Source organism: Hyperolius riggenbachi, chromosome 2 (genome assembly GCF_040937935.1).
Source record: "Hyperolius riggenbachi isolate aHypRig1 chromosome 2, aHypRig1.pri, whole genome shotgun sequence".
NCBI classification, from domain to species: Eukaryota; Metazoa; Chordata; class Amphibia; order Anura; family Hyperoliidae; genus Hyperolius; species Hyperolius riggenbachi.
This window is the reverse complement of record NC_090647.1, coordinates 131389746-131403556: the sequence shown is the minus strand read 5'-3', so window position 1 is coordinate 131403556 and position 13811 is coordinate 131389746. Positions and strand designations below refer to the sequence as shown.

The following is a 13811-nucleotide window of genomic DNA, read 5'->3' as shown; positions in this document are numbered from 1 at the left end:
ACCTAACCACTAGCTCTGTCTCCTACCTACCCCAAGCTAAACCTCCATGTGAATGGCAGAGCGAGCACGCATTCGGGTATTTATATACCCGAACCACGTGACCCGCTCGGCCAATCACAGCTATGGTCACAGCCAGCTAGGCTTTGTGACCATAGCTGTGGAAAAAGCATTGTCGCCGCTTATTGGCTGCCTGCAAAGGCGCCAATAAGCGAGGGGAGGATACCGAACAGCTCGGCCGAGCACCATGCAGTGCTCGGCTGTGCTCGAACTGAACACAAACACCCCGATGTTCGGGGAATAACGAACAGTGCCGAGCACTGTTCGATCAACACTAGTGGGTAGGTGCGTATAGGCTTACCGAACCTCCCGTTGCCCGGTGTCTTCTATGGTTTGCCTGCTGTGCCTCCCCTTCCTTATTTCCTGGTTGGCTCAAGCAGCGTTCCTGTGACGAGGCTTGCCAGTGGAGGGTGCACACCCCAATGTGAGGACATATTTGGCGTGCTCGCTCTCCACCAGCGAGCACCATCACAGGAAGCCCAATAGGTCATACTGCACAGTGCAGTATGTCCAGGTCAAAGGGCACCAACCACGTCGACCAGTAAATGAGGAATGGGAGGCACAGCGGGCGAACCATAGAAGACGCCGTGCCACAGGAGGTGCGGTAAAGCCTATGCGCACCTCCCTACTACACACAAACAGGGCATCTTTCATTTTTAAATTTAAATTAGGGCTAAGGTATCCTTTTAGCTTTCTAATAAATGGTATACAAGGTGCACTGAGAATGGCAGAGGACCATGACTTCAACGTTGAACATCATTTGTTGCTGTTCCTTGTGGTGTCATGGCAATGTGATATTATCAGGCTTTTTCCTCCTCCTCCTGTTGTAGCTCATGCTGTAATGGTAGGCTGTCAGCACCTGCAGGTAATGAGGGTTGGTAACGATACTGGTATCCATATGCCCTCAGGTAGTAGACAAAATACTCCAACATGTACATCATTGGAGGATCAACATAGTGAAAGGATATAGACAGGTCTGAGCAGCATTGCGGACCCTAAAGAGGAGACAATTATGAATGCTATTATGTAGCTGTGCTCTTATAATACAATACGATACAATAACATTTGTAAAGCCTTTTTCTGCCATAGGACTCAAAGGCCTCAATTCACTAAGATCATGCTAGAGATAATAAAGCAAGAGAAAACTTACCTCCACACGTGAGAGAGTTATCTTACCTCTTCATTCCTTAAGTTACCTCTCCTGTAGTTAATTTACCTCCTCTGTAGTTAATTTACCTCCTCTGTAGTTATTTTCACACGCAGTTAATTAACAGCCTGTCTTTAACTCTGGAGTTATTTTAAGGATTGGAGAGTTAATTTAAAGACAGAAGAGTTATCTTTAGGCTTGCCTGAGGTAAAATGTTTCCTGAATACTACATGCCTTATCACCATGGTAACAACTCTAGAAGAGTTATTAAAGACAGGAGATAAGCTTAGTGAATTGAGGCCAAAATGCACTATTGAATGTATTCAGTAGGTATTGACCACCCCCTAAGGCTAACCTTAACCTTCCAACGGGAAATTTGGGCACCCTGAGGCCCCGATATTTATCGGGTGCTGTGGGCGCCCAAATTTCCTCTTACCAATAATTCAATAGGCTCCAATAGTTGCGTCCAAATTTCCGCTGCTAACGGCTCCAATGGTTTTGCCCAAATTTCCGCTGCTAACGGGTGTCCAAAATTCCTGCTTTCCTCAATAATGCCACTGTTTGCTGCTAAAGCTTTAAAAGGCAAATGCCTCAAGTGCTAGGCTTCAGTAATTGTGATAAGGTCCATGACCTCCACATGATGTTATTTAGGTCAAGCGATTGATTTTCCAGGCTGTTGTTGATGTGTCTGCCTGCAATCTATTAGCCATTGCTGTGTGCAAGAGACTGCCAGCAGAGGGTGTAAGTTTATGTTGTGCTGGTGGTATTGTTAAAGGGCAGCTGAAGTGAGAAGAATATGGAGGCTGTTATATTTATTTCCTTTTAAACAATACCAGTTGCCTGGCAGCTGGTCTATTTGGCTGCAGTAGTGGCTGAATAACGCCAGAAACAAGCATGCAGCTAATCTTGTCAGATCTGACAATAATGTCAGAAACACCTGATCTGCTGCATGCTTGTTCTATGGCTAAAAGTATTCGAGGCAGAGGATCAGCAGGACAGCCAGGCAACTGGTATTGCTTAAAACGAAATTCATATGGCAGCCTTCATATCCCTCTGGCTTCAGTTGTCCTTTAAGACTAATTGGGCTCGATTCACAAAGCGGTGATAACTCAGTTATCACGCCTAAAAGACTTTAGGCGTGATAACCTTTGCACCAGCAAAGTTATCACCGCTTTGTGCTCTAACTCGCGCGAAGTTTCCGCGCGCGCAAAGTCCCATAGGGCTTAATGGGCACTTCGCGCGAAGCACGGTGCGCTGCGCGCGTAGCGCGAAGCACGGTGCGCTGCGCGCGTAGCGCACCGCACTACGCGCGCAAAACTTTGCGCGCGGGAGTTCGCGCGAATTCCTTTTCAAAGGGCTTTTCACAGGCGTGCAAAGTGTTTGCACCGCTTTGTGAATCAGGCCCATTGTTTTTTAAAGCACACTTCAATTTATAAAAAAATAAAAAGTTGGATACTTAATTCAGTAATTGGACACCCCTGAATGGGTTATCTTCATCATCTGGTTATGCTCGCAGCCATAGAAGAGTGAATGCATGAGTAACGTCTGCACATGCCCAGTAGAAGAAAGCCACTCACGCATATGTTTTTCTTTCATACGCGAGCGTTACATTCTACTGGACATACACAATCCTCATGGGCCAGAAGTCTAATAGGTATAGAAGGACCCTGTGGTGGAACGATGGGCTGTTGGACAATACTGGAAGCCACTGGACCATCCAGAGGCTTCACACTACTGAAGTATCTTTTTTTTTTTTTTTTGCTTCATTTGCACGTTAAAGAAGGGTCATAATATTATTTGTGTTCACTCACCTCTACAATTGGGTAATAGCTGTAACGTGTAAACCAAAATTCCTCATCAAAATGATCTGTAAGATGTATCTCGGGAAGCATTGGATGGAAGGTCTCTCTTTTCAAAGTGTCCCGTGTATCTCCGGCTCTGATGCCAGTCTTCTCCATGCACTTGCCTAATTCCACATCTTCAATTGATGTTTTGTGTTGGCAAACTCCAGAATGGAACCCTTCTACAAAATGCTTGACTGCTTTCCTGCTAAGTACATAGCCAGCTCCACCACTCATAAAGCCCTGCTTGACATATGGCTTAAATCTCCTCCCAAAGTAGATGGGCTCATCTGGTGTATAATTAGAAAGCATCCAGCGCAAGTTCTCCACCACAACATAAGTGTCATCATCTGCTTTAAGGAACCAGTCAGCTTTATCTAAGTAGTAATTGTACACATAGTGGAAGGCTTTTATTGTCTTCCAGTATAACTGTTTTCTTCCTTCCTTGGTCCCCAAGCCCACTGTGGGGAAGTTCTTGTCAGTAGTCGAGCTTAGGAACAGGACAGTATCACAGTGACGTGCCCAGGTGTACTTCACATGGATGGCTTTAGTGAGCAGGTTTTTCGGTGCAGTCATAATCCAGCAGAGTAAGTTGACCTTACTTGAAAGTTTATCACTTAAGCTGCTATTAACTGGAAGAGGGTAGACAACATTTTCCATGAGCATTAATGCTTATATTTTTAAAACGTAATGTTATAATACTGTATATTTGGCTGTCTATTGAAAAAAATATATCTTCTTTAAAGGACCACTATCGCGAAAATCGTCAAATTTAAAATACATGTAAACATATACAAATAACAAGTACATTTCTTCCAGAGTAAAATGAGCCATAAATTACTTTTCTCCTACGTTGCTGTCACTTACAGTAGGTAGTAGAAATCTGACAGAACCGACAGGTTTTAGACTACTACATCTCTTCATGGGGGATTCTCAGCAAGGCGCTTATTCTTTATAAAGGCCTTGGGCTTGATTCACAAAAGCGTGCTAAGTGTTAGCATGCCAGTGAAAAGCCACTCAGCACGTGCAAACTAGCTCTGCGCACGCTAATATGCGCGTAAGAGTTTCCGTGCGTAAAGTTATGTGCGCACCGCTTCATGTGCAAAATCAGCTGCTTCGCGTGCTAAGTAGCGTGATAAGCATACTTTACACGCAAAGCAGCTGATTTTGCACGTGAAGCTGTGCGCACAAAAGTTTACGCGTGCAAACTTTTACGTGCTCTAAAATAGCACGCGAACAGTAACAGCTTTGCCGTCCAAACTACTTAGCACCCTAGTTTGCACATGCAAAGCTTTTTGGCGTGCTAACTGTGTTAGCACGCATTTGTAAAATGTGCCCCTTTTCTGAAAAGGATTAAAATAAATATGCTAGCCAGCCTCTCTGCTCTCTGCAAACTTTTTTTGCCAGTTGGACAGAGCAAATGACATTCACTAATTGCTTTTGAAAATAAACAAAACCCTGACAATCTCCCATGAGTAGATGGGCTAGTCCAAAACCTATTGGTAATGTCAGATTTCGACTACCTATTGTAAGTGACAGCCCGGGCCGGTTTAAGCCACACGGGGGCCCTTGGGCAAAAGTAACTTGGGGCCCCCCTACATCCCCCCCCCCCCAGCGAAGTCAGCCCCCGAACCAACTGCTGCCCCTCGTGGTATCGCATAGACTTCTCCCATGACCCCCGCACATTGTGTAGCTCAGCTGCCTTGTAATAACTCGCCTGTATCAGCTGCTCCATTCTGTGCTTTGCCTTCAGCCCTGCTGCCTGCATCTCCTCCATTCGGCACAGGTTATGTGTAAATAACATGCACAGGGTCATAGGGGCAGGCAGCGTGGCTGAAGAGGGAGTACAGGATGGAGCTGCTGCAGGGACAGGTGAGTTATTACAAGGCAGCTGGGTAGGGGTGTAACTACATCAGGCCCCTCTGCAGAGATTTGTTGGACACCCCCCTTGGACCAGAACAGAGACATACCAGCAGAATCAATCAGTAAAGAAAATACGAGTGTCGCCCAAGAATGTCCCACAAAGCTACGTATGCCATGTTCCAACAAGCTATTCAGTCAACTATTCAGACATTTAAAAAAAATCACCAGGATTGCACTTTTATTTAGCTTTCCTGTTTAACAAGAATACACAAACACCCAGCACTAGGGGAAGAGGGAAACAAAGGTGAACGAGAGAGGGCAGGTGCCAACCAAGAGGGCTTCTGAGCGTTTTTCAAATCAAAAGTGATTTGGAAAGCACTTGGCTAATGTTACCCTATGACTGTGTTCTCACAGCAGCGTTGTGATTTTTTCAAAATCACAACCACACTGCATGTAGCATTTTTTTGAGCGATTCATTCAAAAATTGCTCTGAAAATCGTTTCATAAAATCGCACTCACAAATTGCTAGCGATTGCTATTGTGATTTTGGCGTGCACTAGCCCAGAAAGAGGAGGAGTGGAGAGAAATTGAGAATAGCCTGAGATGGAGCAGAGAGCTAATCTGTATTGCAGTCTCACATCACACAGAGGCTACTTGCCTGTAGAGATGTTGCGAACGGTTCCCGAACCGTTCCCGAACCGTTCGCTGGCGAACATCTCTATGGGCTTTGTACTACTTCCAGGTCACTATGACCCGGAGTAGTACGCCTGCGCCGGCCCGGTGGTGCGCGTCCTAGATCGCGCTCCTGTTGCTGGGCACTTTCTGCGCATGCGCGTGACGTCATGAGTGACGTCACGCTCATGCGCAGAGAGTGCCCGGCAACAGGAGCGCGATCTAGGACACGTACCGCTGGGCCAGCACAGGCGTACTACTCCGGGTCATAGCGACCCGGAAGTAGTACAAGGCCCATAGAGATTCACCCAGCGAACGGTTCGGGCCATCTCTACTTGCCTGTAATAGGATTCCTGCCCCTGTCGGTCTCTCACACAAGTCAGAAAGCAGCCCTCCTGGAGTCTAGGGACTGTCAAAAACGTTTAAACTTGTTTAACACCTTATCCACACATGCAGTCATTATAACAATGGGGAGAGACAAGACAGATGTTTGCCCACAGACCCTCCAGGCAAGCTCTGCATCATGCTGTGTATATTTACCAGCTTGCCTGCCCTCTAATTGCACTTTTATCAGCTAGCCTTGTGTTTCACATTGCCTTACAACAACAAACCTGAATACACCAGACACCAGACCATCCCTAAATCACTGAATGAAAGGTGGCCTGGGGGGAGATGGCCCCCCTTCCCCCCTGGCCAGAGTGGGTCTGCCTGCCACTACAGCTGAGCTGAACATGCAGGCATATGGGAAAAGTCTGAAAGACCACCTGGGGGGCCCAGCAGAGGTCAGAGGCCCCGGGGCCTTTTCCCCTTTTTGCCTCTATGGTAGTGCCGGCCCTGGTGACAGCAACATAGGAGAAAAGTAAATTATCGCTTATTTACAGTAACTCTGGAAGAAACATACTTCTTATTTGTATATGTTTACATATATTTTAAATTTTACGATTTTTGCAATAGTGGTCTTTTAAACATTATAGCACAATTAATTTCAAATTATGATCATCGTCATCATTGGAATATTCGCAGCCCAAATAGGATGTTATTCGCAAAAATCAAACTGTAAAATATTTATATACATAGATGAATATGTTTCTTACAGGAAAATGAGCCATAAATTACTTTTCTCTTATGTTGCTGTCACTTACAGTACAGAACCAACAGGTTTTGGACTAGCCCATCTCCTCATAGGAGGGTTGTCAGGGTTTTCTTTACTTTCAAAAGCACTTAGTGAATGGCAGTTGCTCTGTCCAACTGCCAAAAAAAAGTGTACGGTGAGCAGGCAGGCTGGTCAGTATCTTTGTATAAATCTTTTTCAGGGAGTGTCTTTATAAAGAATAAAAGCCATGCTGAGAATCCCCTATGGAGAGATGGACTAGCCCAAAACCTGTTGGTAATGTCAGCTTCTACTATGTACTGGTGACAGCAACATAGGAGTTTACTCAGGAAGAAATGTACTTCTTATTTGTATGGGGTCAATTCATAAAAGGCTGTGTGGTAAACAATTTGGTTGGGAAAATGCTGCATTCGGTATTTTAGACTTTTGTTTAGTAATTTATAAAATGTTTCACAGCTGCGATAAAAGTGCAGTGATTTACCGAAGTAAAATGTCGGTAACATGAGAAGAGTAGCTACTTGAGTTGTTACATTTGGCTGTTCTCCATGCAGAGACAGAATTACAATATAAGAGGCATCCCCAACTTCCCTTTAGATGTGCAAGTTTTGTTATACTGCCTCTGCTTCCCTGAATCTGCTCTGAATCTTTCTATTAGTCTTTCTTAAAAATCTATTTAATTGCCACAGCTTAGAAGAACTTCAAGAAACTTTACACATGGCAGGCTTTGTGGTGTTCACCTCCAGCAAATACACATCTTAAAAACAGGAACCCAAGAGTTTAACTCCTTGCCGACTGCTCCACACCAATTGGCGTGAACGCGGTGGCAGCCCCAGGACCACTCCACGCTGATTGGCATGAACGGTCTTCTATGGGGCTAGCAGTAGAGCCGATGCACGTTCATCTCCGCTTCAGTCTCCCAGCGGCGATTGCCCCTCGGAGACTGTTAGACGGCGAAACTGTTTCGCCATCTAATAGGGTTGTACAGCGCTGCGATCTAAGGCAGCGCTGTACAGGGGACAGCCGTGTGACACAGCTGTCCCCCTGGAGAACACAGAAGCGATCGGCAGTGATAATCACAGCTGATCGCTGTGATAGGCTGACAGTGGGAGGGAGGGAGGTAAAAAAAAATAGTAATTTTTATTAATAAAAAATTAGAACAATATTTACTCTGTTGGTGGGGAGAAAAGGGGGGGGGGGGATCCCTTGTGTGCTGAGTTGTGCGGCCCTGCAGCAAGCCCCTAAAGCTGCAGTGGCCTCTTTAGGAAAAAATGGCCTGGTCACTAGGGGGGTTTAACACCATGGTCCTCAAGTGGTTAAACAGCCACACACAGACTAAGGTATTCAGGGGAAGCCTGGCTTGTTCCCATAGCTCTGCTGCTGCCTGGGGGGGGGATCTCACTGCTTCTGCTTGTGAGCCACAAGCTCAGCAAAGTCAGCGAATGCGGTAATGCTTTATGAATCGACCCCTATGTGATTACATACATTTTACATTTTAAGATTTTCGCGATAGTGATCCTTTAACCCCATGTCCTGCTTATTTTGCCAAATGATCCTGGATGCTTAAACCGGCACCTGTGTTTGCTTAAATTTTGCTTTTGGCATTTATATTGTAATAGATACTAAATATTTACAGGTGAAACTCGAAAAATTTGAATGTCATCCAAAAGTCCATGTATTTCAGTAATTCATCTTAAAAGGTGAAACTAATATAATATAATGTAAGAAATGACTCTTTACATGCAAAGTGAGATATTTCAAGCCTCTATTTGTTTTGATGATTATGGCTTACAGCTTATGAGAACCCCCAAATCTAAATCTCAGACCATTAGAATATTATGAAGATCTTTAATATTCTCGGCTCAAAGTGTCAGACTCTTATCAGTTAATTAATACAAAACACCTGCTTCCTATTTCATACATTAGTTTCACCTTGTAAGTTGAATTACTGAAATAAATGGACTTTTGCACAATATAGTCTAATTTTTCGAGTTTCACCTGTATTTATTCATTTATTTTGCTAGAAAGTCACATATTTAATTTGAAAGAAATCTCCCTTTGTGTTTACATCAGGCGACTTCACCTAGGGCTATCTCCAGTGCCAGCATTGGTGTTAAACACTTGTTGCCCATGCCGCAAATATTTAGCAGTGTGTCCCAGATCCTTCCACAGGACTACATAGGCCGGATCCATATCTCATATGTGTGGCAAAGGCTGGGCAGAAAACAGATAGGCAGTGGATCGATTATCCACACACTGAGGCTGTTTATAGTGTTTGTCTCAGGTGATGTGGAATAATATGTTCTACAGCTGCATCACCTTGGACTTTATTATAGGCTGGCCCGATAACGGCCAGAACAGGAGATCAGCTGGTGGCGCATGATTTGGATAGTACTCTGCTTAGTTATGATTTGGAGAGACACTGCCTAATTATGATTTAGGGGGCTACTTTGTTATTTAATAAAGGGTGCCTAATTATGATTGGACAGGACTCTGCATGATTTCAGGGAGAGAAACTCTACCTATTTATGATTTAGCAGGGGAAACTGCCTAATTGTGTTTCGGGATGGGACTTTGGCTGATTATGGTTTATGGGATACTGTCTAATTATAGTGGAAGAGGCTCTGCCTGATTTGGAAGAGACTTTGCCTAATGAGGATTTGGGTTTGGGATGCTGTTTAGGTGCAAACACTGTTGAGTTATGTGTTTTGGGGTAACATGATATTATTATTGTGTGGGGATATGCCTTCCTAATTAAAATATATCATATTTTAATTTGTTACATCTCATATGAATGTTTGCTTGGTAATTAGGGAAAACTTAGCAAGGAGGCTGGCATCACCAGTGTAAAAGCTGTTTCTTTATTAGAAAAAGTTAAATGGACAACTAGTCAATCAAAGGCTTAACAGTGGCAGCTCCCTGTTTCAGACCCTAAACCTAATGCTAATATACTGTAGAATAGGCCCTCTTTAAAAAGTAACTGATGGGCATAAAATCAAAAATCTATTCTTTATTTTTACCTGGTAAACAAGTAATAAGGATGCTAACCAGTGGCGTTGCTAACCCCAAAGATCAGTGGCACGTGCTACGGCTCTATTATGGGGTGCCCCGGATGTCTCCTAGGCAGAGTCAGAGCTGTGGAGCCTCTATGGGAGAATGCTGAGGGCTGTGATGCATCAATGGGGGGAATGCTGGGTGCATTGGTGCCTCTATGGGGGCATGCTGAGTGCAGTGGTGCCATGCTGGGTGATGTGATGCCTTTATGGGGGCGTGCCGAGAGCTGTGGTTCTTTTATGGGGGCATGCTGGGAGTTTTTGTGGCTCAATGAGAGGCCTGTGGGAGCATGGGAGGGAGTCCACTAGAAGGTCAAAGTAACTCTGCCTAGTTATGTTTAAGTGACACTGCCTAGTTATGTCATATACTGCATTTACAGTGGGTTGCAAAAGTATTTGGCCCCTTGAAGTTTTCCACATTTTGTCATATTACTGCCACAAACATGAATCAATTTTATTGGAATTCCACATGAAAGACCGACACCAAGTGGTGTACACATGAGAAGTGGAACGAAAATCATACATGATTCCAAACATTTTTTACAAATCAATAACTGCAAAGTGGTGTGTGCATAATTATTTGGCCCCCTTTGATCTGAGTGCAGTCAGTTGCCTATAGACATTGCCTGATGAGTGCTAATGACTAAATAGAGTGCACCTGTGTATAATCTAATGTCAGTACAAATACAGCTGTTCTGTGAGGGCCTCAGAGGCTGTCTAAGAGAATATTGGGAGCAACAACACCGTGAAGTCCAAAGAACACACAGGACAGGTCAGGGAAAAAGTTATTGAGAAAATTAAAGCAGGCTTAGGCTACAAAAAGATTTCCAAAGCCTTGAACATCCCATGGAGCACTGTTCAAGCGATCATTCAGAAATGGAAGGTTTATTGCACAACTGTAAACCTACCAAGACAAAGCCGTCCACCTAAACTCACAGGCCGAACAAGGAGAATCAGAAATGCAGTCAAGAGGCCCATGGTGACTCTGGACGAGCTGCAGAGATTTACAGCTCAGGTGGGAGACTCTGTCCATGGGACAACTATTAGTCATGCACTGTACAAAGTTGGCCCTTATGGAAGAGTGGCAAGAAGAAAGGCATTGTTAACAGAAAGCATAAGAAGTCCCGTTTGCAGTTTGCCACAAGCTATGTGGGGGACACAGCAACCATGTGGAAGAAGGTGCTCTGGTCAGATGAGACCAAAATGGAACTTTTTGGCCAAAATGCAAAACGCTATGTGTGGCGGAAAACTAACACTGCACATCACTCTGAACACACCATCCCCACTGTCAAATATGGTGGTGGCAGCATCATGCTCGGGGGGTGCATCTCTTCAGCAGGGACAGGAAAGCTGGTCAGAGTTGATGGGAAGATGGATGGAGCCAAATACAGGGCAAACTTGGAAGAAAACCTCTTGGAGACTGCAAAAGACTTGAGACTGGGGCGTAGGTTCACCTTCCAGCAGGACAATGACCCTAAAAATAAAGCCAGGCAACAATGGAATGGTTTAAAACAAAATATATATATGTGTTAGAATGGCCCAGTCAAAGTCCAGATCTAAATCCAATCGAGAATCTGTGGCAAGATCTGAAAACAGCTGTTCACAAACGCTGTCCATCTAATCTGACTGAGCTGGAGCTGTTTTGCAAAGAAGAATGGGCAAGGATTTGAGTCTCTAGATGTGCAAAGCTGGTAGAGACATACCCTAAAAGACTGGCACCTGTAATTGCAGCAAAAGGTGGTTCTACAAAGTATTGACTCAGGGGGCCGAATAATTACGCACACCCCACTTTGCAGTTATTGATTTGTAAAAAAATGTTTGGAGTGATGTATGATTTTCGATCCACTTCTCAAGTGTACACCACTTTGTATTGGTCTTTCACGTGGACTTCCAATAAAATTGCTGCATGTTTGTGGCGGTAATTTGACAAAATGTGGAAAACGTCAAGGAGGCCGAATACTTTTGCAACCCACTGTATTTATTTAATGTTTTAATGGAGAGGGAGGCTTCATTCAACATTTTGCTGGGCAGGCCTACTTAGACCGCTGTTAAATTTATGCAAATTTGGCTCCACATATAACCACACCCACACACATTTTTGGGCTGCTGCAATGCCCAAAAGAGCCCCGGATCTCTTAGGATCCTAGCAACGCCCCTGATGCTAACCAGGCAATCCAAAAGTTAAGAAATCCCTTTTATTGTTCTTCTCCATAAAACATAATTCCCCAGTTTCCCTGGCTTCTATTTGGTATTACTGCCGCACAAAGGAAGTTGCAGGCATTCTGGGTTTTCTTTTTTTCTTCTTTACTTTCCCCTCAGACATAACTAATTCAGCCTGATTGGCTGAAGCCTTTTTCCCTCCTGTTTTCTCCTCCCACACCTCCGTTACTCTCTGATTGGCCAATATTTCTCAATGCATTTTCTACTGCAGACCTGGGTGGGAGTGTCTGAAGACTGGGAGTGGTGCAGGCAATGATACACAGACAGAGTAAGGGAGGAAATGATGTCAGGATTGGCTTCAGGATAGACACAGACAAAGTGTAAAATTCTAAAAAGGATTTTTTTTCCCCTATAGAAAAATCACTAAAATCAAAATGTGGACAGGGCAATACATATGTTATGTAAGTAGAGCAAGTACATTTTTTTTGTTTTCTGAGATAGTATGGCTGACAGCTCCACTTTAAGAGCCATAAGAAGATGAGGATATTGGTACTATTGTGATGCTTGTACTAGGTTTGGAAGTTTAAGCAGACTTTTATTTATTCTGAAATGGCAGTTTTAGGGTTATGCTGTTTCATATCTAAGCAATATATATGTGTAAATAAATACTATGCACTAAACAGGATATTTGTTGCAATGCTTCTAGATATTACAATAAAGGATACCTTCAAAAAACTTGGATCCCTTCTGCCAATATGGCTTTAGAATGTTTTTGTGTTCCACGAATGCTGGGTATTGTAGCTGCTGCAAGTTCCATCTTAGGGAGTTATAAACAACATAATATAGGATGAATCCAACAAAGATGCCAAAAGTAAACTTAATCCTTGAGTTTAAGATGCTGAAACAGTTTAATTTACATTGCATACTTGGACATGTCTGAAAAAGAGAATATCAAAACAATATTAATCTTAGCTCATATTATCCTTTGTTCCTAATATTATATTTGTTATTTGTAATATGTTCTGTTATATTTAGAGGTGAGGTCACTGAGGTGGTTTTTATGTTGACTACAGATAAATCATGTAATATTGCAGTAGTGCAAATAAAGTTCTAGGGTTCCTTTGCACAACCATAAATGGATGAACAGGCAATATGACATTGTTGTGCTGACTTTTGGCTCATAAGTCAGAAAGCATCTTGTTGTCATTGATTCATAGGCATGGTATTGCTGTTATTGATACCGTGACAGCAAACAAGGTGCTCAGAAAGATATAGTAACAATTATATAAATGACACATAACAGGCTGGAACCTCCAAAGTCTATATGGGAGATTCCACAGAAGGAGAATATCAGACCTTCAATTTCTGTCGCCTGGCAGGGATCGGGATTGATCCCTTAGGTGACAGTTTGTGGGCGAGTTCTATACAAATGTGTAAATAGCCTATAGTGTTTGTTGTTATGGAGAGTGGGGGAGGGGCAACCAGCAGTACATGATGGAGTGGCTCCACACAGACTGGAGGGGGGGGGGGGAGGGGTAGATTGGGCTCTGTAGTGGCTCTGCCATTTGGGTTCGATAAGTACCCAGCATGCTGGATCTTGAGGTGATATCAGATGGCCACTGTAGACACACTAGATACATGAACGATTCTCACCTGAGGCGGTCTTTATCAGCCATGTCAGGCAAGAATAATGTAGTGTGTAGCTTAAACAAAGCTGACAAAATCATAAGCTGCCTAGGGATTCTTACATCTAGATATGGGGTTTACTGTTTACCTAGAGAATAGTTTAACACATATTAGAATTAATTATTTTATAACATAGTTTCAGTGATCATCTCAGAGTCAGAAACATTTATTTTGCCAAGCATGTCAGGGTCATGCCCGGAATTGGGTTTGGCACAATGCATAGC

The 13811-nt window shown here is 43.6% G+C and overlaps 1 protein-coding gene across 1 annotated transcript in view; it reads right to left on the bottom strand.

Moving 5' to 3' along the window:
- Positions 1–475: 475 nt before the first annotated feature.
- The window catches only part of LOC137544084 (glycoprotein-N-acetylgalactosamine 3-beta-galactosyltransferase 1-like), a 66144-nt gene continuing 52808 nt past the window's right edge, over positions 476–13811 (bottom strand). The window contains exons 2-4 of the mRNA XM_068265147.1: positions 12627–12837; positions 3016–3677; positions 476–1052 (exon numbers count right to left, since the gene is read on the bottom strand). Of these exons, the coding sequence (XP_068121248.1) occupies positions 858–1052; positions 3016–3677; positions 12627–12837 (1068 nt within the window). The 3' untranslated portion in view covers positions 476–857. The remainder of the gene's footprint in view (positions 1053–3015; positions 3678–12626; positions 12838–13811) is intronic.